The 24135-nt window shown below is 39.7% G+C and overlaps 1 protein-coding gene across 1 annotated transcript in view; it reads right to left on the bottom strand.

Moving 5' to 3' along the window:
• Positions 1-24135, bottom strand: part of LOC311242113 (uncharacterized protein) — a 60024-nt gene that overhangs the window by 22698 nt on the left and 13191 nt on the right. Inside the window, exons 3-9 of the mRNA XM_084331069.1 lie at positions 21572-21676; positions 21138-21233; positions 20917-21027; positions 17541-17661; positions 16652-16756; positions 16120-16353; positions 6537-7111 (exon numbers count right to left, since the gene is read on the bottom strand). Coding sequence (XP_084187195.1) covers positions 6537-7111; positions 16120-16353; positions 16652-16756; positions 17541-17661; positions 20917-21027; positions 21138-21233; positions 21572-21676 — 1347 coding nt within the window. The remainder of the gene's footprint in view (positions 1-6536; positions 7112-16119; positions 16354-16651; positions 16757-17540; positions 17662-20916; positions 21028-21137; positions 21234-21571; positions 21677-24135) is intronic.

Consider the following 24135-nt stretch of genomic DNA (forward strand, 5'->3'; position numbering starts at 1 on the left):
GGTTCATTCTTATTTTACTAGGTCAGCTGATGATGGACAGATTATGTTACCACGTCCAAAATCAAATGCTTTAAAGAGGACTGTTGTTTATCGTGCCATCAATCATTGGAATAACTACCCACTGAACATAAGAAAAATTGAATAGCAAAGTGTCTTTCAAGTACCACCTAAGAATGCACTACTTAAATATGTGAGCAAATACTGTTCACGTTTGGGAGTGGAAATACCTAGGAATATTTTCCACCAGCCACCACTGTAGTTCAGCACTTTCAGGTGAGACAGAGAGACTGACAGAGAGAGACAGACAGACAGAGAGAGGTGCAAGAAAGCCAAATAAAAACAACATGTTATTGTTGACATTTGACTTTTCCTAACCCTTCAATATTTAAACCCCATATTATGAGGTAGGTAACAGATTGTATAGGTAACAGAACGTGCAGTGAAAGTCCTTGCAGCATGTGGTGCATCTTTCCAACTCGGGCCAGGATCTCCCTTCTTGGATTGTTATATTGAGAGACTAATTGGTCAAATTGAACATTTTGAAATAAATTCACAGAGATAAATTAGGCCTAAACCTAGTACTGGACCAAAAGACATTTCTAATTTTCTGTCCTGATCTGAGCTTAATCTGTGTCCATGAAATAACTTCATATAAATTAGGCTCTACAGTACATGACATAATCTAATTCATGACATTTCTTGATTCTGATTGGCTGAAACAGTCAAGTTAGACGTTATTTCGTATAACACAATCCATGTGACCCCAGATCCCTCCCACAACCGAATTACTTATTTTTTCTGTCTGAATGAATCCGCCATAGATAGACAAATGGAAGTATGAATAACCTTTGAACGAATCCTCCAAAAAAGATAGTCAACTGGAATATGTTAGTCCATTACACATATGTTAGATTATGTAATTGGTTTGTCATGACCCATTGTGAAACAAAAGAAAAATCGCAGTCGATCTTTTTTTTTTCTTTTTTTTGTCAACCATTGGATTTGATTGATTGATTGATTGGATATTTTATTAACAGATTGCAGAATGGGTACAATACAGTACGGCTCAATATACACAATTGTTAAGGGGATGCAGACCAGAGAAAGACTTTTGTCTTGTTTACATCAGGGTCCCCCATTTTCAATTCATCATTGATTGATTGATTGATTGATTGATTGATTGATTGATTGATTGATTGATTGATTGATTGATTGATTGAACATTTTATTAACAGATTGCAGAATGGGTACAATACAGTACGGCTCAATACACACAATTGTTAAGGGGATGCAGACCAAAGAAAGACTTTCGTCTTGTTTACATCAGGGTCCCCCATTTTCAATTCATCATAACATATATGACATACATGACATACAGATAGACAGTACTGCTACATCTATACATTTATGACATATCAGATTTACAAATACAGTACTGTTTGTGATACAAAAAGAGTCTAAAAAAGAGAGTATATACATTTGACGAAGAAACTGTACATTGGAGGAGGTTGGGTAGGTGGGGTGGAGGGGGGGAAACTGTACATTGGAGGTGGTTGGGTGGGGGGGGGGGTAACTGTACATTGGATTATCGACGAAACCTTACTTGGTCCCAAGAAGAGGGTCTCGTGTATTATTGGGTTAGGACATTTACTGTACATTGGAGGGGGTTGGGTTAAGACATTTACAGGGGCCAGTTTCGAATTGCAGTCTCCCGTAGGTGCTCTTTGAGAGTGGTTTTGAAAGTGGGTAGTGATTCACATTCCTTGTTTGAGCCGAATCTGGGTTTAACATGGTTTGTGGAGCTCCCTCTGGTGTCTACTAGTGGATCTACTATTGGATCTATTTTCTCTGTGGATGGTTTTGTGAATAAATCTCCATTATGCTTCAATTACTTTGTGTTTATTGTATAGCAATAAGGTTGGGTGAATTGGGCCATTGTATAAAAGCATTACATCATTTGAAGTCGTGTGTTATACTCATTAGATCACGCCTAGGGGGGTCTAACAACCCTCCACTGCGCGTCGGGCCTAACAACCACCCCTAGGCGTGATCTAATGAGTAGAACACACTCCTGCGCATGATGTAATGCTTAATTATTCAAGGTCGATTAGCCACAGATAATCTTAGGAGACTGTCTATCTGTATGTCATGTATGTCATATATGTTATGATGAATTGAAAATGGGGGACCCTGATGTAAACAAGACGAAAGTCTTTCTCTGGTCTGCAGCCCCTTAACAATTGTGTGTATTGAGCTGTACTGTATTGTACCCATTCTGCAATCTGTTAATAAAATGTTCAATCAATCAATCTGTTACATGTAATTGACAACAGTAAGAACAATACAACTCCGGCCACTATCTGTCTTTAGATGCCATGAAGGCATTCGATAGACTAGAATGGTCATATCTTTGGACGTGACACTAGACTAGAACAGAAGTTCTCCATCTTGTTGAGTCTAGGACCTAAATAGGACTAAATAGAGCATACTAGCCCTCTTGTCATCAGGGAACCTACTAGAAAAAGGACCACTACTCTCTGGGTTTAGTTGAGTTTTATTTGACAATTATTAAAAACACATAAACATGCATTATTAAAAAGCAGACATTTTTAATAGCTGCAACCTTTTTGCAATAGGCCACTCCCACACCCCCTTTTAGCCAATTGAACCATAATGAGCCATATGAACACACACTTGACATCCATGCCCAATTTCAGCCTCCTAGGGCGAAATAGTCGTTACGAGGGTGAGGACATTTTCTGTGGCCCAACCAACTGACTGACCAACAGAGTAACCTATAGACGGGTTTCGTGTTTGTAAACACAATGTGTTCGAGTCAATTGGCAAACCCACTGGGTGACATGACAGTTGCCTTCTATGGAAAAACCATGACACTCCCCTAAATGAAAGCATAATGGAGCTCTATGGAGAAAACCATGGCACTCCCCTGACTAAAAGTGACTTTTTTTTATATATTTTTACGAAAATGGCTGGACGTAATTTTCGTAAAGTCTTTCACCTTTTACATATGTAGCTTTGGCATGGATTGATTGTTTAGATCACTAAATTCAGGAGAATCGTTAGCAAATGCAAATATTGTATTCTGCCCTGTTGTTCTGACCAGGATTACTTTCCTTTTTGCCTCTGATGCGTGTGGTACACAGAGTCTGAAGTGGACGAAGAATCCGTCGAGCTGGTCAGACTCACGCAGAAGGTCAGACTAATTTCCATTGTGGTGCTTGGTGTTAAACGTGGAGACTACACTAGAAGGGAAGGATGCACAAAAAATAAATAAAAAAAATCACTGCCGATACTGATTCCAAATCCTAAACTTTCAGTATCAGCCAAATATACAGAGTACTGATGCAATCCATCCCTCTTACTGAACATTATAGACTTGCACTATTGGTAATGAATGACAATAATCAAGTCACTTTGCTGTGATATTTTCAGGAATGTTTCACAAGTGTCTTGCTATGGGATTTTAGTGTCGGTTAAATTCTTTGATATAGACACCCTATTTTAGCCTGGTATCGCGGACTGATAAAGCCTATAAAGTATTATTGAAATAATCACAATATATGAAGCAATATTACAACACATTCAATCAATACATTCTCAAAGGTTCTCAGGCTATATACACAATATTCAAAGCCTCTCAGAAAATAGCATAGGAAGTTCTAAAGATACAGCCAGTAACCAAGAACAGTGTCGTACAATTGCAGTAGCAAAAACTATTCAATTCATAATTTCATGATCTTCAATACAAATACAAGCATATTAAGCAGCTACCCAGTATTCAAGATCACAGTTAAAGAGTGATACCATATCATTTGTCCAGGTACATTATCTTGACATTCCAAATACAAATGCTTCAATGCATCCTTGGAATGGAATATTAGCTGACTCTAGTACCCTTTCCAGCAGCCAGCTTTTGACCTTCCCCTTAAAACCGTTCTTCGGTTATAAAACACCAGAGCCAGGCTACAGTCCTGTGAATGACTGACTCAGCGTTTTGACCAGTGCAAGAACCCTTTCACTGCCACACGACAGGCAGTTAACCCTTTCACTGTGACAATACAGAAGGTTAGCCCTTTACTATCACACACAACCGACGGCGATGCTAATGATGGAGCATCGCCGTCGGTTGTGTGATAGTAAAGGGTTAAAGGGGAACTATCTTATAAATGGCCTTTTCCAGTGTTTAGCATTATTTTCTAGCTATGTGGACTTATATTAATAGGATCTATGTCTCTAATTCTCAATTTGGCGCATTCTTCCAATTCTCATCTCACAATATTGTCCCTCACTCAAGTGAGTCATCTGAAATGTTGCGTATCTGTGACGTCAGAGGTTTCTCATCTGCATAATAACACCCGCCCCATCTATGCTTGTAGCCAACTGCCAGCTATGCATCTATGCTTGTAGCCAACTGCCAGCCACCTGTATTACTCATTAAGAGAGACCGCTTGGCCCCTGCGCGTCAATGTCTCTCTCGCTCTCTCTGTCTGTCACTCAAATCGCATTTCGAGTATGGGCGGAGCCAAATAGTGAAAGAAATAGTCAAATAGTTCCTCTTTAAAAGCAAAAAATAATAAAGCTGGTTAATTCTGCTCATAATCTCACACACACACTGTATCCCAAAACTATAAAACCATCGTATACATCGGCTGGGTGGCGCAGCGGACATTGCGCTCATCACCAACGCAAGAGACACCGGGTTCGAATCCGGCTGTCGGCGTTGCCTCCGGCTTGGGCCGGCCGTCATACTGACTCAATTGGCAGAGTCAGCTGGTGGAAGTCGACGGGTGGTAATCTGGACGTTGTGGACAGCGACTCCTACAGGTCGGTTGGGGGACGCCTGCACAGCAGAGACAGGAAATGGCGGGGGTAGTGTGAGCCTCCCACACGTTACACCTCGCCAAATGAGAGTCCGCGCTGGCAGGTGAAAAGATGTGCCAGGCTGCCTCCTCGTGTACCGGAGGGGACACGTGATGCAAGGCTTCTATCCTCCCTAGAACCAACCAGTGGGGGGGCATATGCGAGCAACGTTCAAGACAGGGGAGGAAAGAATTGGAAACAGCAAAATTGGGATGGGAGAAAAATTGAAAATAAGGAGAAAAAGTGGATAAAAAAAAAACCCATCTTATACAAATTAATGTGGTTATGGAGTTAAAATATTGGATGTGTGATTTTCTTTTTTTATTAATCCCCTTGGGGGAAATCCATCCCGACGCAGTGGGCGGCCACACAGTGCGGCGCCCAGGGGACCGACTCCAGTTGGTCAAGGGCATTGGCAGGATATACCTATAAGCATCATGCATGTCTTTTTGGGTGTGGGAGGAAACCGGAGTACCCAGAGGAAATCCATGCAAACACAGGGAGAACATGCAGACTCCACACAGAAATGCCCCCCCCCCCCTGCTGGAGTACCACCCCTTCCACTAACCACCAGGGGTACCCCCCATTTCCAAAAATGTTTTGATCCCGTTTGAGTTGTGGCATGAATTGCACACAAGACGTTTGTCAATTTAAAAGTAATTTTGCAAGTCAAGAAAGTTGATTGACTCACAGGTTAGCTAACATTATCGATAGCTTTTTGATGAACGTTAGCAAGCTGACAAGTCCCCCTTTAAATTGAGAAACATCATATTATGTGTATTTCATGGCACAATTCAACACATCAAGGATACAAATTTAAAGAAATTCTCTCATCATTGTCTACCGTTGATATAGGGTCCCACCCTGGAGCAGATTAGGGCAGACTTGGGAACGTTAGGGCAGATTGCTCCACTTGCTCTGCATTATTCAGCAGTGTTAGCCTCATTGCGGGACGTGATCAGGTCAAGCTGACTGCTGGTAAACATTCTGTATTAGCTCAACACTCAAAACGCCAAAGACAAAAGACATTTACAGCCTATGTATTGTAAAAATATATATATACTGTATATAGGTTATTGTCTTAAGTGTTAGTCACACCGTATAGACTGTAGAAAATACATTTGAGAATGGTTTGGCACCACAGAGCTCATGAATGAGGTTTCAGGATCAGTTAAAAGGGATTTAGCCTCTAATTATAAGTGCATCCAACAATTTAGCAATGTTTAAAAAAAAATTTAAACCAGATATTGACTCATGAACGGCAAAAAGAGAAAGAAATTGCTGTTAACTCTATGGGAAGAAACTGTACTTGTCTCCCAAACAAGGGGTGTGGAGTATTGTCAAATTGTGATGTGCCGCAGATCACGACATTATGATGTATATGGTAAGAGAACAGTTAAAAGGGAACATCACCTGAATTAAGAATTCAAATATGTATTTCCATGGCCCAGGAAAGTTCAATCAGTATTTGTGAACAAACCAGAGAAGTAAATGTCATCAAGTATGAAGTCTGGAGCTGCTCTGTTGACGAGGAATGGGAGACCCACACACTACTTGGGTTGAGTGTAGTTCCCCTTTAAGGAATATAATCATTAAGGAATCACCGTAGCTCAAATCAATTGTCAACCCTAATCACAATAAGGCTGTTAGCCCGCGTGCTGGCGTGAGTGAACCACCAAAGCCCCCGAGTTACAGAAGGCCTTCCCACAGTCACTACAAATAAATGGCCTCTCTCCTTTATGCATCCTAATGTGTCCTCTTAGAACATTCATTTGTGTAAACGTCTTTTCACATAATGTACAGGCATATGGACGCTCTCCAGTGTGAGTGCGCAGATGTTCTTTTAGGATTCCTTTAGTCCGAAAGGCTCTGCTACAATAGGAGCAGATATGAGGCTTATGGCCCGTATGAATCTGGAGATGATTCTTCAGATAGGCCTCTGTTTTGAATCGCTTCTCACACAGGTTGCACTCAAACAGCTTCTCTAATGTGTGAACAGTTTCTTGATGATGTTTCATATCCCAGAGTCTTCTGAAACTCTTCCCACACTGAGGACAGGAGTGTTTCTTGGTTATCTTGGTAGAACAGCTGTTGGGTCTACAGGATGGTAGGAGGTCTTCAGCCCCTGGATTTCTGTCCTTTCTCCTGAGGTGGCATTTCACCTTCCTCTCATTATTAACTGGGACCTCCGAGCAGTTGTTCTCCAGGACGAGCAGGTCCACTGGCATTTCTAAAGACAGACAACACCACAAGAGAAACAGGGTTACTTCCTAGTCTGTACATACATAGACTTCTGCTTCTGCTTCAGAGAACACACTGCTCGTTCGATCGACTTAACACAAAATATTTGTTACTGATTGATTTTCTCACCCAAACTACATCTGATTCTTGGATTTGGTTCGTTGGCTTGTGATTTACCGGCTTTGACCCTCGACTGGACTGGTTTTTCGGATTTTCGGATTACAGACTTTAAACCACCTCAAAACAAACTCAAAACAAACCCAAACTAGCCTCAGCGATGCCGTCTCCTATCCGCCCGCTCCTTCAAAAACGATTTTGTTTGTATCAAACCAGCATTTTAATTTGTACAATTCCTTCTTTGCCACATTTAAAAGCTTCTGCAGATCATCCCCATAACATAAAATATTTGTGTCATCTGCAAAGACAACAAATTAAAATATTTCAGACACTTTACAGATATCATTAATGTATAATATGAAAAATGTTGGTCCCAACACTAACGGGGCTATCGTGGACAGACAGGGTGAACAGTTTCAAGTACCTGGGAGTCACAGAGGACCTGACATGGTCTTCTAGATTCTGTGGTGAAAAAGGTGAAACAGCGCCTCTATCACCTGAGACAGCTAAGGAAGTTCAGAGTATCGGGGAAGATACTCCACTCCTTCTACTCCGGGGCTGTAGAGAGCATTCTGACTGGAAACATCACTGCCTGGTTTGGAAACAGCACGGCACAGGACAGGAAGGCACTCCAGAGAGTGGTGCGCTCAGCTGAGCGTACTACGGGTATTGCACTACCACCCCTGCAGGACTTATATAACAGGAGGTGCAAATCCAGAGCCTGCAGAATAATGAAAGACCCCCACCACCCCAACTACAGCCTGTTCAAGCTGCTGCGGTCACACACACACCCATCCTAGAGGCTAATCTTTCCTGTGACAAAATGGCATCCAATGTAATAAAAAAAGTCAACCAACGAACTCGATTCTTGTACCGGATCTCCTCTCTGGTAAACAAGAATACCCTGAAGACTCTGGCAGGAGCACTCATTCAAGGGTACTATGACTATGCTTGCACCTCATGGTACCAAAGCACCTCAAAGGCACTAAAAACAAAATTACAAACATCTCAAAACAAACTGGTCAGACTACTGCTTGACCTTACTCCTAGAACCCACCTCACCCCTGCCCACTTTGACAACCTAGGATGGCTTAGAGTAGACGACAGAGTACAGCAACTTGCAATGGGCCTGGTCTACAAGAAACACTACACGACCAAGGTACCCATGTACATGTCAAAATACTTCCCAAAGGTCAGTGAATACCACGATCACAACACCAGAGGGAGCTCCACAAATCATGTTAAACCCAGATTCGGCTCAAACAAGGGACTAAACACGTTTCGCAATTATGCCACATCAATGTGGAACGCCCTACCCACAGCCGTAAAGGAATGTGAATCACTACCCACTTTCAAAAACACTCAAAGAACACCTACGGGAGACTGCAATTCGAAACTGGCCTCTGCAAATGTCCTAACCCAACCCGCTCCAATGTACAGTAAATGACCAAGTATGGCTTTGTCAATATTCCAATGTACAGTGTCAATGAATATACCCAGTGCGTATTTCTTTCTCTCTATACATGTGGTTATTTGCTCTACTAGCTCCATTAATGCCATGGAAGTAGATCTAGCTGTTCTGAAACCATACTGACTATCCATTAATAGTTGATGTTTTTCAATGAATTTGGCCAGTCTTTCATCATATAGTTTCTCAAGTATTTTTGAGAACTGTGATAATAATGATACCGGTCTGTATTTGGTGAAGAGGTGTTTATCTCCAGCTTTAAATAGTGAGATAACTTTTGCAATTTTCATTTTTATTCTTATCTAATAATTTGGTATAATAATCCTTCTTACATATTCTCATAATACAAATTTGTTTGTTTTTGTATTTCTTATATTTAACCCCTGCCTCCTTTGTTTTATGCTTTATAAATAACCTGTAGTTTTTTTTCTTGCATGCATTTTGTATGCCCTTGGACTAGGGATGTCCGATATTATCGGCCGATATTGGCATTAGAATGTGATATCGGAAAATATCGGTATCGGTTTAAATTTTTTTTTCTTTTTCTTTTTTCTTTTTTACATTTCTATAACCTTTATTTACCCAGGCAAGCAAGTAAGAACAAATTCTGGTTTTATTTATTGTCAAAAGTATGCATAATGTTGTGTTAATTCCACAACAAGAGATATGTAATGTTAATTACCTGAAATTATTCCGTTTTTTGGGGGGGAAACCCTGCATATATCGGTATCGGTTGATATCGGTATCGGAAATTAAGAGTTGGACAATATCGGTATATCGGTATCGGTAAAAAAGCCAATATCGAGCATCCCTACCTTGGACATCCACGGATTTTCAGAATATTTATTCTTATTGCTACATTGCTTTAGTGGGCAGTTTTTGTCATATAGAACTTTAAATGTTTCTAGGAATAACCCATACGATTTGTCCACATCTGATTCTTCATATATACTCTTTCCAATTCCATTTTAATAACTAATTTCTAAAAGCAGATATAGATTCCTCTGTTCTTATTCTCTTGTATGTTATTTCCTTGAGGCACAGTCGGCTGTTATTCTGCTAGATTTTGTGATTGTTGGAAATAGGCTCATACTATACATGGTTTCAATGAATTCCTCTGTTTTCTTATGTCTGTTTGAATTCAGCAAGTCAATGTTAAAATCCCCACAGACACCTTTTGTTCTGCAGTGGTAAACAACTTTTCCATATTGGCCGTGAATGTATCAATATTGGCTCCCGGTTTTCTGTACACACAGCTAACAATTAAATTTGTCATTATTTCCATACTTATCTCAATGTAATACATTCCATAATTTCCTCAATAACTACTGACATGCTATCAACAACCTTATATGAGAAACCTTCATCTACGAACAGAGCCACCCCACCACCCTTTTGATTCCCTCTACTAATACAATGAAAATCATATCCCTGTAAAACAACATCTGAACCCCTCTCTGCATTGATCCATGTTTCTGAAACAGCTATGTTGAAAGGTTTTTTAAATTGTCCTAAATAATCCTTTATGTTCTGGAAATTTGCATATAAGCTTCTACTGTTGAAGTGAATTATAGATATACCATGTTCATCTGTAAAAAAATATATTAAATCGTTGCTCTGTATAATAGCAGCAGTTGGTGTTAGAAATTGTGATCTGGGTCTATATATCTTGTTCAAAATCCAGCATTCATAAAGTTGTTTAGTGCAATATATAGTAGTATAGTATAACATATAATATAGCATAATATAGAATGCATAGTGCTACAGAATTAAATGCAGTACCTGAGAATACCCATGCACACGGGACAGACTTCTAGTCTCTCTCAAACCTCTCCAGCTATGTTCCTGATACAGAGCCCTTTGGCATTTTCTGCTACACCCGTTGGTTTGATGAAAACCTTGCAGCTGACAGTCCAGGTGGATTGTAACTTGCCCTGCTTTCTAAGAAGCCTTGCTTGCCTGGCAATATCTGCATTTATTTTGGTGAGATGCTCATTAATGTATACATGTGAGCCTTTATATTTGAAAACGAGTACATAGGGTCTTCTGTAAATGATTCTGTTAAATGTGTGTATCCTATGAATTATGTTCCCCAGTTTGATTTCCATCCTTTCTCTCCTGGTGATGTTCTTGAGACATTGCGGTCCATTGATCTCAGGTGCTCTACTGGTGAGGATGGTGGTTCAGGTGCTTTTTTCTTAAAGTATTCACGTATCTTGCGCTCGACCAATAGCAGCTCTCTTTGTTGCCAAGTTACAGACCACAATACATTTGTGTAAACAGTAACATAACGTTAGCATGTCCTCCACTGAGTACATCTCGACAAAAATGGACAAAAAACACATTCTAACTTTCGCAAAATAGGTTTCTAAACAATGTTATATGCATATACGCTACTTGCTATAGGCAAGCGATTGGATACACCTGAGAAACGGGCCACAATGTACGTGTTATTAACCATACAATCTTATTCCTTTCTCTCTACACCAAAAATCACACCGATGCATGACGTCCTGTCAGGGAAATTATTCGATAAACCTCCATAAACACACAATCCGTGATGCATGCATCAAAAACACTTTACCTTGTGATTCCCAACCTGCAATATTAAAGATGCTGGTACAATTTTCTAAAGATTGAGGTTGTACACATAAAGCAGTTCAGTGGATAGTATAATGAGAAAAAGAATAGACCCACACACTTTTGATCAAGATAGTTAATCAATCAAAACACTACACCATCCCCTTAACTCATTCCCCGCCAACAACGTTTATATGTTATTGGGCGCCATCCTTTGAACGCCAACCACGTTATTTGATCGTTTTTCCTTTTTTTCGATATTTGTATTCATTATCCATCTGGGGACCTCTGTGTTACCATAGGGAATGAGTCTGAGATCTCCAAAGTGCAATACCGGCCGCATCCAGCTAGACGGCGGTATCGAGCACCCTTTGAAACCTTGTATCTTGGCCTGTGCAACGGTCAAATGTCACCAGGCTCACTTTTCTTTGTTGGGCGAATGGAGCGGTTATTAAGATTGGGTTGAGACGTGTCAAATGCTCCCGATGCATGATGGATTATGTTGGTGACACGATCGACACCAATACTGGGACTCGCGATCAGATAATTGGAATATTCTTTTTGGGGTACATCCTAGTGAAGGTAAGGCCTATATGATATCAATCCTGCGTTGATCCAACCATGTCTTCACCCCGATCGCAACATATGTGTGTAACGTTACTCCACAACGTATGCCGTTGGTGACTATCAAAGCATAAAAAAATTCCCCCTCCCCCCTTTCATGCATTCATGATGAAACATAATACCTATGATAAGATTTGATTTGGGAATAGCGTGTACAGGCAAGAAACGGCAACGTTTATAGTAGAATTGACGTATAAGCCTATTACTCAGCCTTTCGGGAATTACCCCAGACCACACTATAACGATACTTATATTCACCACGGTATAACACAGGAACGTATGGATGGAAACATTTATTCTTTTTCACATATTGAACGATAGATAGGTGATGTCAAATTGGCCATAGTATTGTATCCATAGCTATAATATAGAATATAGTTATAGCTCTACAAACAAGGTGACGCACTCCTATCTTTTAAAGCGTGGCAGTGCTAGAACGGGGCCCCGTCTAATCCCCGGCGGTCAATGAATTAATTAATTTGGAATAATGTAAAAAAAAATGACAAATCAATAAGTTACTCATTAACCTTTTTATTTTCAATTTAAAAACAAAATAGAATGCAGGTACAAAAATAGATTCAAGATGTCTCAGCTGTATCCAATCGCTTGCCTATAGCAAGTAGCGTATATGCATATAACATTGTTTAGAAACCTATTTTGTGAACGTTAGAATGTTTTTTGTCCATTTTCGTCGAGATGTACTCCGTGGATGACATGCTAACGTCACGTTTGTCATGGTTGTACCATGTCAGTGCTCCTGCCTCTCTCTGTTCTCGTCCCCACTCTACTGCTCTCATTATCATTAACTAGTCACAGGTGGTGTGTCACGAGACTGATCTACGGTCTGGAGGCAGAGTGCATCTGGGTATATGAACCCGCCCCAAACGTAGAGAAGCTGTCAGATCGTTACTATGTTCTTGTTATCTACTCTGTTCGCCTGGATCTCTTGTTCATCGACCTTGACCTAAATCACTATTCTCATCCTCTCTCCTAGCCTGTACGGTGAAGACCTGGAGATGCTGGCCTGCTGGTTAGGACCCGGAGACACTGACCTGCTGGTGAAGACCTGGAGACACTGGCCTTGCTCACAACCTTGTTCTAATCTCTATTCTCATCATCTATCCTAGCCTGCATGGTAAAGCCTGGAGACACTGACCTGCCGGCTAAGACCTGGAGACACTGGCCTGGTTCACAAAGTACTGCTCTGACCTACGCCCGGCTGACGACAACTGCTCCTGCTTTTCACCCCGTCTGTATGACATTCATGCCCCCGTGTATATCCTGGATACTACGAGAATTTCCCCTGTGTACCGACCCATGCCTGTACATTCGACCACCCTATTAAATATACCCATATTGGGTTTTGCTCAGTTCTGCCTACCGTGTCTCCTTGCCTGCACATTGGGTTCCAAACACAACCGTGATAACGTTACTGTTTACACAAATGTATTGTGGTCTGTAACTTGGCAACAAAAGAGAGCTGCTATTGGTCGAGCGCAAGATACGTGACAGTCAGAACTCGCACCAATACGTCAAATAAAACTATGCAGTGACCAAGTATCCGTTCGCGAGGAAAGATCTAGTCTCGACTTAAAAATTATGATTGCGCAAAACCGGGTAGATTCTAAATGGAGAACCTTTTATTCCTAAATCTACACCAATATATCTTTCACCCAGAGTGAAAATTGCGTAGTCCGCCGAGCTGGCCTTCACCTTACGGCCTATTAACACTATGGTTGCCGAAAACGTAGAACTACGTTTCTGTCACCCAACCGTTGAGTGCCGGAAACGTAGATCTACGTTTTTTTTAACTGTATTTCTTTTAATCGCTATTGCCATTCATAATTCAGCGGGGCACCTTGTGCATACTGTTCTGAGTTTGTCTGAGCTGGCAGACGATCTTATAACGCCCTCTAATGCCTTCGGCCATTATTTCACCCCATTAGAAACGGGGGCGGGTCCTAAACACTCCGGCAAAACACACGCTTGTAGGGATGGTTTGGACAACTGACCCCGCCCGCCCGTTGATGTGCAATGCCCAACAACGTCGGAGACAGGATCGCTGTGGATAACTGGAATGGCAGCATTACATCAGATACCAGGTAAGGACACTATATATGAAAGCTTGCGTTGATCTGATATTTCTTTCTACCGCGATTGAAGCTATCTGTGTTTTATGTGTGTGGCTGTGTGCCGTTGGGTGCAGGAGGGGGGGGGGGGGCGTGCCAGTCTAAACCACATTGCATGCTTGCACGAGGAAGGATAATAAGGATGATCTAGCATTGATTTCAGGATGATTCGATAATCAGGCAAAAAATGACAACGTGTTTATTGAATTACACAAAAACGCTGTTTTCACGTCTTTTCCCTGGAATTACTCAGAAGCACCCAAACTATATTCATATTCAAAACGGTATAAAACGGAAATGTACGGATGAAAAAATAATCTGTTTTTTGCACGTTGACTGGAAGCAACTCACTGACACTCGACGGCGTTATTAGACCCATAGCTATACTATAAAAATATAGGTTTAGTTCTACAAACTACAACTACGTTTACATGGGGTTAATGGACGGCAAGGCCAGGTCACTTCCCGGAAGGGGCGTGGCACTCAATGTGTTAAAACCTTCTGATGAAGAGGATATTTATAAAACTCTTGGCATGTCAGAGAGAAATTCACTTTGACTTGAATTTCACTCTTCAAGATATCCACGCTGCATCAAATTCTCTGGTCCATTGGCTTTATCTTACTTGTTCAATTAATATGCAATTTAATGTGATTAACTTCAATTGGATTATTTAATAAACAATTTAGCAGATATGATATACCAAGACTAAAAAAATAAATAAAAAAGTATTGTGTTAACATTGTACATTAGCAACATTGAGAAACATTGCCAATTAAGTAATCGAACTTGTATATGTGCGGTTTATATTTTATTATGTATTGCTGATTATCTTTTATTTCTTGATTATGATCATTTCACTGTTATTTCAATGTATTTATTACTGGTATAATAACATCACACATCTTAACTATAAAACCCAATGATTTCGTACAATACCGTTTTATTATTACAATTTCATTATGATATTATTATAATCAATAAATATTGTATTATTTTTTTTTCTTTTGTTTTTCTGTGTTTTTCTCCCATCCCAATTTTTTGTCGTTATGCCAATTCCCCCCTCCCCTTCCTGGTCGTTGCTCGCATGTGCCTCCTACTGGTCGTTCTAGGGAGCCCTGAAGTCTATCAGATGCTTCCTCCGAGACATAGAAGCATCTTTTCACCTGCCAGCGTGGACTCTCATTGGTGAGGTGTAACGTGTGGGAGGTCACACTATACCATCTCCCTCCCTCGCTGTGCAGGCGCCCTGACTGACCTGTAGGAGTTGCTGTTTACAACAACCAGAATACCACCCCACCGGCTTCCCTCCCGCTGACTCTGCCAATTGAGCCAGTATGACGGCCGGCCAAGCCGGAGGCAACGCTGACAGCCGGATTCGATACCAGTGTCTCTCGCGTTGGTGACGAGCGCTTAGTCCGCTGTGCCACCCAGCCACCCGAAATATTGTATTTTGTATTATAATGATTAAATATGGTATTGTGTATTATAATGATTAAATGTGGTATGATTTATTATTATAATAAAAAATTGTATTGTGTATTATGATTACATGTGGTATAATTGTATGTTATTCTGTATTATTATAATGATTAAATGTGGTATTCTGTATTATTATGATAATACATGTGTTATTGTGTATTATTATTATAAATATGTTCTGTATATTTTGTTATTATCAATAATACATTTGTTATTGTGTATTATAATAATAATAAATGTGTTGTGTATATATTATGATTAATAATAAACCGTGTTATGGTGTATTATAATAATAATAAATGTGTTGTGTATATATTATGATTAATAATAAACCGTGTTATGGTGTATTATAATAATAATAATAATAATAATAATAATATTATTATTATTATTATTATTATTATTATTATTATTATTATTATTATTATTATTATTAATAATAATAATAATAATAATAATAATAATAATAATAATAATAATAATAATAATAATAATAATAATAATAATAATAATAATAATAATAATAATAATAATAATAATAATAATAATAATAATAATAATAATAATAATAATAATAATAATAAATGTGTTATTCTCACCAGTGTCCGTTTCTGGAGAAGACAGAGGTGCCCTCAGTGGAGACGGTTCTTCCTCCTGCTGTTGCTGGAAGTTTGATCCCACAGCCTCATTAGACCCTTCATCAGTCCCCTCCTCCTCTTCTTCATGGGTATCTCTCTCAGACGGCTTGTTTTCTTCCTGCCACGTCTTTCTCTCTTCCTTCTCTCTCCGTCTTTGCAATGATCCCTCAGATTTTTGCTGGTTTTCCACAAGGACTGAGGGATATGGTAGAAATAGATGTCACTAATCATAAGGACCCCCCTCCCCCCATAGACACATTGATACACTGTCAAAATACCTACTTACAGTATTGATTTATACTGTACATATAATGATTTGTACTAATCGGTTTATAATTAGGCTACAAATCAATTCTTCAAATTGACATTCATGGCATTGGCCAAAACTCTTCAAATCATATACCTTAAAATAGTTCAGATCTCATTTTCTTCTGTAATAAATTTATATTTGATGTTATAATTAATTTAGACAAAGAATATCACAATATCATACCTCTTGTATTCTTCATTGTGTGTTGATCTTGCTCTTTGCACACCTCTGAATTGTATTTAGATGCAAGTGTTGACAGGATGGTGTATGACTCGAAGGATACTTGATCTGATGAATAGAGACTGTCGTTAGTAATATAATTCCCTTTAAGAGAGCTATGACTTGTGGCATTTGTTCTGTATCAAAGACACTAAAGATTAATTGAATAAGGGTTGCACATTTTAATTCATATTGATACCACAATAACAAAGAATACAATATCCATGTCACAATCACAAAGAGGACAACATGGACATTTTAAAATATTTTTAAAATCTAAAGAAAAGAAAGTGAGATTGAGAGGATTCTGGCAGATGTTCTTCACTCACACAACCACACACTATGTGGTTCATATAACTAATATAATTAATTCATATAATATCCAATATACCATTTCAAACTTCAAACTAAACATTCAAAATGTGTCCAAATGTACTCCTTATTGCAGTGTTTGCAAAAAAAATGGAGCACTGCAGATAACACTTGCCACATTAACAACTTAGTAATCTGCTTTCCAGAGTCCCAGAATCATGTTTAAAGCAGTTTGCCTTGTATCCAACACGTGGTGTTCTTACGCTGCCTGGATCATCTCAACACCAATAGAGGACTCTGATTACCTAAAGGTTTAATATAATTCAAACAAATTCCATATCAATTCATTTGAAATTGATTTGGGGGAAAAGGTGACAGCAGAGAAATGCTACCGTGTTACAATTAAACCATGAAAGGGTTTTAAATCTATGACTAGATTCTAAACTTAGATATTATGACATTTGCGATTATAATATCTGCTAAAATAATACGTATTTGTCTATATTGTTCAGTACTGTATTGCAGGGAAATGTGTTTTCACTTTTCTTCAGCTTCCTGTGATGTCTGTGGTGCTGCAGAAGGGTCTTCAGATCTTCAGGGTCTGAGAAGAACTGCTCCACCTCCTCTGAGTCCAGGAGAGCAGGGGAGGAACTGGACGCTATCTGAAAGAGATGGAATGATGTCACTACTGTATGGGAGCACATATGTTATTGGATGAAAGTTATGAGAATGTACATTATTAAAGTTGATGGAATACTAACAACATAACAGACATTTGATGGAATACTAACATCATAACAGACATGTGATGGAATACTAACATCATAACAGACATTTGATGGAATACTAACAACATAACAGACATTTGATGGAATACTAACATCATAACAGACATGTGATGGAATACTAACATCATAAGACATTTGATGGAATACTAACAACATAACAGACATTTGATGGAATACTAACAACATAACAGACATGTGATGGAATACTAACAACATAACAGACATGTGATGGAATACTAACATCATAACAGACATGTGATGGAATACTAACAACATAACAGACATGTGATGTAATACTAACAACTTAACGTATATAAATGTATATTTATATATATGTGTGTGAGGATGTGGCCAAGCGGTGGAAAAATATATTCTGAGACAGGTTGTCATCATCCGGTGGTTGGTTTTTATTTTCTGGTTTATTTCGTTCCCCAGTGGAAAAAAAACAGGCAAAAACGTATTTAACATAATTAAACAAGAACACAAAACGACTAAACTTCTCCTACAAACAAAATATTGGCCCAACAACGAGGCCTTAGCACAATTGTGTCTCTCCTTCCACTGTTTTCCCCGAAGAGCTTCTACCCAGGCTTTATCCTGGAAGCTCCTCCCACAGAGACAAACCAAAATGACAAACAATCAATTAAACAATACAGACATTATTTTACAGATTAAATAATTCTGTACCACATGGTTACAGCACTCCATACTGACCTACCATTATGAAACACTAATCAGTGTTTAGGGCACTGTATAAGTCTATTCCCTTCTATTCTGAAGAACCCCCCCCCCCTGTACTCTACCACACTTGGTACCTTCCAAATCTCCCCTCCAGAAAAGGCTTTGGCCTCTCCCAGTTCTGGTTGGGCAGCCAGAGATTCTTCCAGGAACCAAGTGTGAGCACAGACAAACAGGGTATTTGATAATTTAAATAAATATACACATGTTATCATTTAACAGAATGTTTTTGTCTTGGGCATGGGTTTGACTAATATACCTACTTATACAACGGCATGCAAATTTCTCGATTCTGATTGGCCATTCACACGTCTTTATTGGTAACAATCCACGGTCCTGGGCTCAGGACCCGCCCACAACCAAATCACATAACCCTCCCCGGCTCACTCCGGGAGAAAACAGGATCGCGGAGAACAAATGGTTATGTTGAAAGCACCATAACGACTAAATATGAAGCGATTCTGTCAAGGGGAATGTGTTAGTATTTTAAACAATGTTGGATGATGTAATTGATGGGTCTTGACTCAATCTAGAACAAAAGAAAAATCGCGGATTGATTGATAGATTAATTGATTGATTTAAATTTCTTCCTTCCTACTTTCCGACTGCAGCGTTCTCTCTCACACTGTCCGACGCTGGCGTACCCACAAACACACACATACACACACACACACACACACACACACACACACACACACACGCACACACACACTGTGACACACACACACACACACACACACACACACACACGCACACACACACACACACACTCCTGTCTGCAACAGCGGGGGAGTCAGACTGAGAGAGAAGCAGCGCTGTTTTAAGTGAGCATGGTCTATTGAATTGATTGATTGGTTGATTGCTAATTTTATTACTGTACCCCTGGTTTCCAACTGGTTAAGTTTAGGCTAAAAGAAATAAATAAAAAAATAGGGCGAAGAAAACGTTTTTTTCCTATAGGGCAAAGAAAACGTTTTAATAAATTTTCAATCAATCATTCCAATAATACACAGTTGGATGTGTTAGTTGGTTGGATGCACTTCAAGCTGCTTCCACATGAGGCAACTTCTCTCAATCATTCCAATAATACACAGTTGGATGTGTTAGTTTGGTTGGATGCACTTCAAGCTGCTTCCACATGGAGTTGTGGGAACTACTTTTTCTGGCGGATGGTTTTTTCAATAAATCTTCGATTAATGTGTGTTTATTGTATAGAAATAAGGTTGGATGAATCTGGCAGTTGTATAAAAGCTTTACACCACGTGCAGTCGTGGTTTGTGACCAATAAACCATGCCTAGGGGGGTCTAACGACCCTCGGCTGCGCCTCGGGCCTAACAACCACCCCTAGGCATGGTTTATTGGTCACAAACCACTCCTGCGTGTGATGTAATGCTTAAATACAATATACAAACAATGCCAAAGGCCTAAGCTAAATGTTGGGTAGTATGACCACATGTGGGGAGTCTGGGACCAGAGCTAAACCAATTAAGACTGTCAGGCAACTCAGAGAACCCATTAACCATACACAATCCACAACTATATGCCAGCAAGATGGGGGAATGTCATTCATGTTATTCTTATGCCCCTAGGACAGTAAAGTTTATATTTATGATGACATACCACTCTCTTCTAAAGCTAGAGATAAGAGAGAGACACCCTCAAGTTTGTGATGTCACCTCGATGTGAAACCTGTGGATGCTTCATAGACGATGCATGTGGTCCAGAGTCTGTGGAGTCATAATGTTCCTTTGAGTTATCATACTCAAATGAGGCTTATTTTCTCTTCCTGCTAACAGGAAGGTATTTTAAAATGGTAAAAAAATAAAAAAGTAAATGGTGCATTTATATAGCGCCATTTTGACTGACCTCAATTTGAGATTGGAGATTGGAAATGTCTGATCTTCAGTTCCTGCATAAGGTTACCTGTGAAACGTCTAGTCTTTAGTTCCTGTAGAACGTTACCTGTGAAACATCTGGTCTTTGGTTCCTGCATAACGTTACCTGTGAAACATCTGGTCTTCAGTTCCTGCATAACGTTACCTGTGAAACATCTGGTCTTCAGTTCCTGCATAACGTTACCTGTGAAACGTCTAGTCTTCAGTTCCTGCATAACGTTACCTGTGAAACATCTGGTCTTTGGTTCCTGTAGAACGTTACCTGTGAAACATCTGGTCTTTGGTTCCTGTAGAACGTTACCTGTGAACTTCTGGTCTTCAGTTCCTGCATAACGTTACCTGTGAAACATCTGGTCTTCAGTTCCTGCATAACGTTACCTGTGAAACGTCTAGTCTTCAGTTCCTGCATAACGTTACCTGTGAAACATCTGGTCTTTGGTTCCTGTAGAACGTTACCTGTGAAACATCTGGTCTTTGGTTCCTGCATAACGTTACCTGTGAAAAACTTGGCACTGGCAGGAACTCCTCTAGTCTGGAGAGGAACTCCCACACCAGGATTTGTAATGTTGTGTCAAAACAGGCGCCATACTGGACTGGGAACACATCCTTCATAGAAAAAAACAAATAAATAAATAATAAAGTTTGCATTCTGGTTTATATAAAATGAATACAATCGTGGATAGTAGTAATTAAATGGAGTATGGAGTAAATCTTACCTCAAAAAAGTGCTTCCTCTCAGACGAGTCAGAAAGCAGTGTTTGGACCAAGTCCAGAAAGTTCATCTTTGAAACTTCAACCTCTTCCTCTTGACCCTAACGACACAGAAGAACATTCATATTGAAACCTCCACCTCTTCCTCTCCACCCTAACGACACAGAAGAACATTCATATTGAAACCTCCACCTCTTCCTCTCCACCCTAACGACACAGAAGAACATTCATATTGAAACCTCCAGCTCTTCCTCTCCACCCTGAAAACATTCATATTGCATGAAAAAAAGGGTTTCCAAAAGAAAACAAGATCTCCATTTATTTCTACATTTGTGACAGAATTCTACATACAAATGCTGTATTCTACATATGTTAAACTACCTCTTCTTGCATGCAGTTTGTTGTCCTACCTCTTCTTGCATGCAGTTTGTTGTCCTACCTCTTCTTGCATGCAGTTTGTTGTCCACTGACCGACGGTCCTCAAGGTGTCCTGCATGGCCTGAGGGTCAAATATCTCCACACTCTGCAACAACTCCAAGGTGAGCTGAGGAACACACACACACACACACACACACACACGCGCACACGCACACGCACACGCACACGCACACACACAAAATAGGATATTCCTTTATTGAAAGCTAAAACAGGATATCTGTAGGTTTCAACAGATTTCTAAGTGGTATTAAAAAGGTCTTAAAAAGTCTTAAATTTAACTTGTTGAAACCCGCAGATACCCTGGTTTAGCTTTCCAGGCTATGCCACCACCACAAACACCACTACATTTGGGCTATGATGGCCAATTATCCTTGATGAATCACAAAAGCTTGAACAGTGATCTCCAAGCCCACGTGGTTAAACTCAAACAACAAAGAAACAGACTAAGAAACGATGTAAACACCATGATAAAATCTGCACATCAATGACAAAACTGAGGAAAACAAAAACAAACCCTGTGAACTTTGGAAACAACCAACTAGGCTGCAGTAAAAAACTAAAAACTAGATTTACGAACATCAACATGAAGAAAACACTATCATCACAGACAAGCTGGATGTGGCCAATTACTTAAACATTTTCTTTACAAACATAGCCACAACACTGGTAAACAAACTACCCTCCCACTCAGGGCATTTTGGGTAGAACACATCCTAGCCTTCTACAAAAACCTAGGGGTCCACAAAGACGACTTCAAATTCGAAATGGTAACAGATGAGGTGCTCAAAAAACTGAGCGCCCTCCAACCTAACAAGGCCACTGGCCATGACAATATCCCCTCCAAATTCCTCAGAGACTCAGCAGCCGCCATCACCCCAGACATCACACACATAATAAACCTCTCCATCAAACATGTCCCCAAAGACTTCTAAATTGCACAAAAAAGGCCACAAATTAGACTCAGGCAACTACCGCCCTGTTTCTATTCTTACCTCCATCTCGAAAGTCATGGAAAAAAAATTCTACGAACAGGTCGAAAAGTACTTTGCGGAAAAAAGCTAATCTACGAATTCCAATCTGGCTTCAGAACATCCCACTCCACTGACACATGCCTTCTCTATTTGAACGACCACATCAAACAAGAGGTGGACGCGGGCAAATACTGCGGCATGGTCATGCTGGACCTCCAAAAGGCTTTCGACACTGTCAATCACTCCATTCTGATTGACAAGCTAAAAGCAATTGGTTTTGATTAGGGGTGTTCGATATTGTTTTTTTTACCAATATACCGATATTGTCCAACTCTTAATTTCCGATACCGATATCAACCGATACCTATATGCAGGGTTTCCCCCCCCAAAAAATTTATCATTTCAGGTAATTAACATTACATATCTCTTGTGGTGGAATTAACACAACATTATGCATACTTTTGACAATAAATTAAATAAGAATTTGTTCTTACTTGCTTGCCTGGGTAAATAAAGGTTAAATAAATGTAAAAAAAAAAAAAAAAAAAAAAAAAAATCTTTTTTTAAACAGATACCGATCATTTCCGATATTACATTTGAATGCCAATATCGGCCAATAATATCAGTAGGCCGATAATATCAGACATCCCTAGTTTTGATAGTTCAACAGTGAGCTGGATGCAATCCTACCTGGAGGGGAGAGAACAGATGGTGGAGGTAAACGGTACACTATTCCCCCCCCCCTCCCAGTGAGCTGTGGTGTTCCACAAGGAAGCATACTAGGTCCGTTACTGTTCCTAATTTATGCAAATTACATGTCATCAGCTTGTGACTGCAACTTGTTCCTGTTCGCGGACGACTCAGCCCTGCTGGTCTCTGACAGGGACAAGTTGCAGGTTGAAAAAGCCCTCAGCTCTGAACACGGCAGAATCTGCACCTGGCTCGCTGATAACAAACTATCATTACACCTGGGTAAAACAGAGTCCATTCTCTTTGGATCAAATAACAAACTCAGCAAGGCCAACAAGCTTCTCTGTTACAGTGGGTGACAATATTGTCACTGTAAGGTTTGGCTCTTTCCCCACCACAGGCTTCTTGAAGTACTGTGATGATTGGTCCGCTGCTCTCCCACTCGCTCTGTCCTTTTAAGTTTTCTGTTAATCATTTCATTCCCCTATTCACACGCTTCTTCCCAGAGACGTCGTTGATTGGTTCTCTTCTGTCCACACCAGGGTTAGAAATTAACATTTTTTTTCAAGGGCTTTTTTTGCCCCCCTTAATTGATTTTCGGGGGCTTTTTTTTGTATTTCGGGGGCACTGAATTTTTATGATAAACGGTAGGGGTGGGACGGTTCACAAAATGGACGGTTTGGTTCGTATCACGATTTTAGGGTCACGGTTTTCAGTTCGATATACGTTAATTTTTATTAAAAAAAATGTAACACTCAAATCTAAACATGCTTCTCATTTATTAAAAATAAAATAAAAGGTTTACAGTGTTTACAGCCTTAAATAATGTTTGGCACACAAAGACCGAACTGACTGAAAAATATAGGCTACATTTGTCAAAGTATTAACTTAGTGCAAACAAACA

This window comes from Notolepis coatsorum (assembly GCF_963971535.1).
Source record: "Notolepis coatsorum genome assembly, chromosome: 15".
NCBI classification, from domain to species: domain Eukaryota; kingdom Metazoa; phylum Chordata; class Actinopteri; order Aulopiformes; family Paralepididae; genus Notolepis; species Notolepis coatsorum.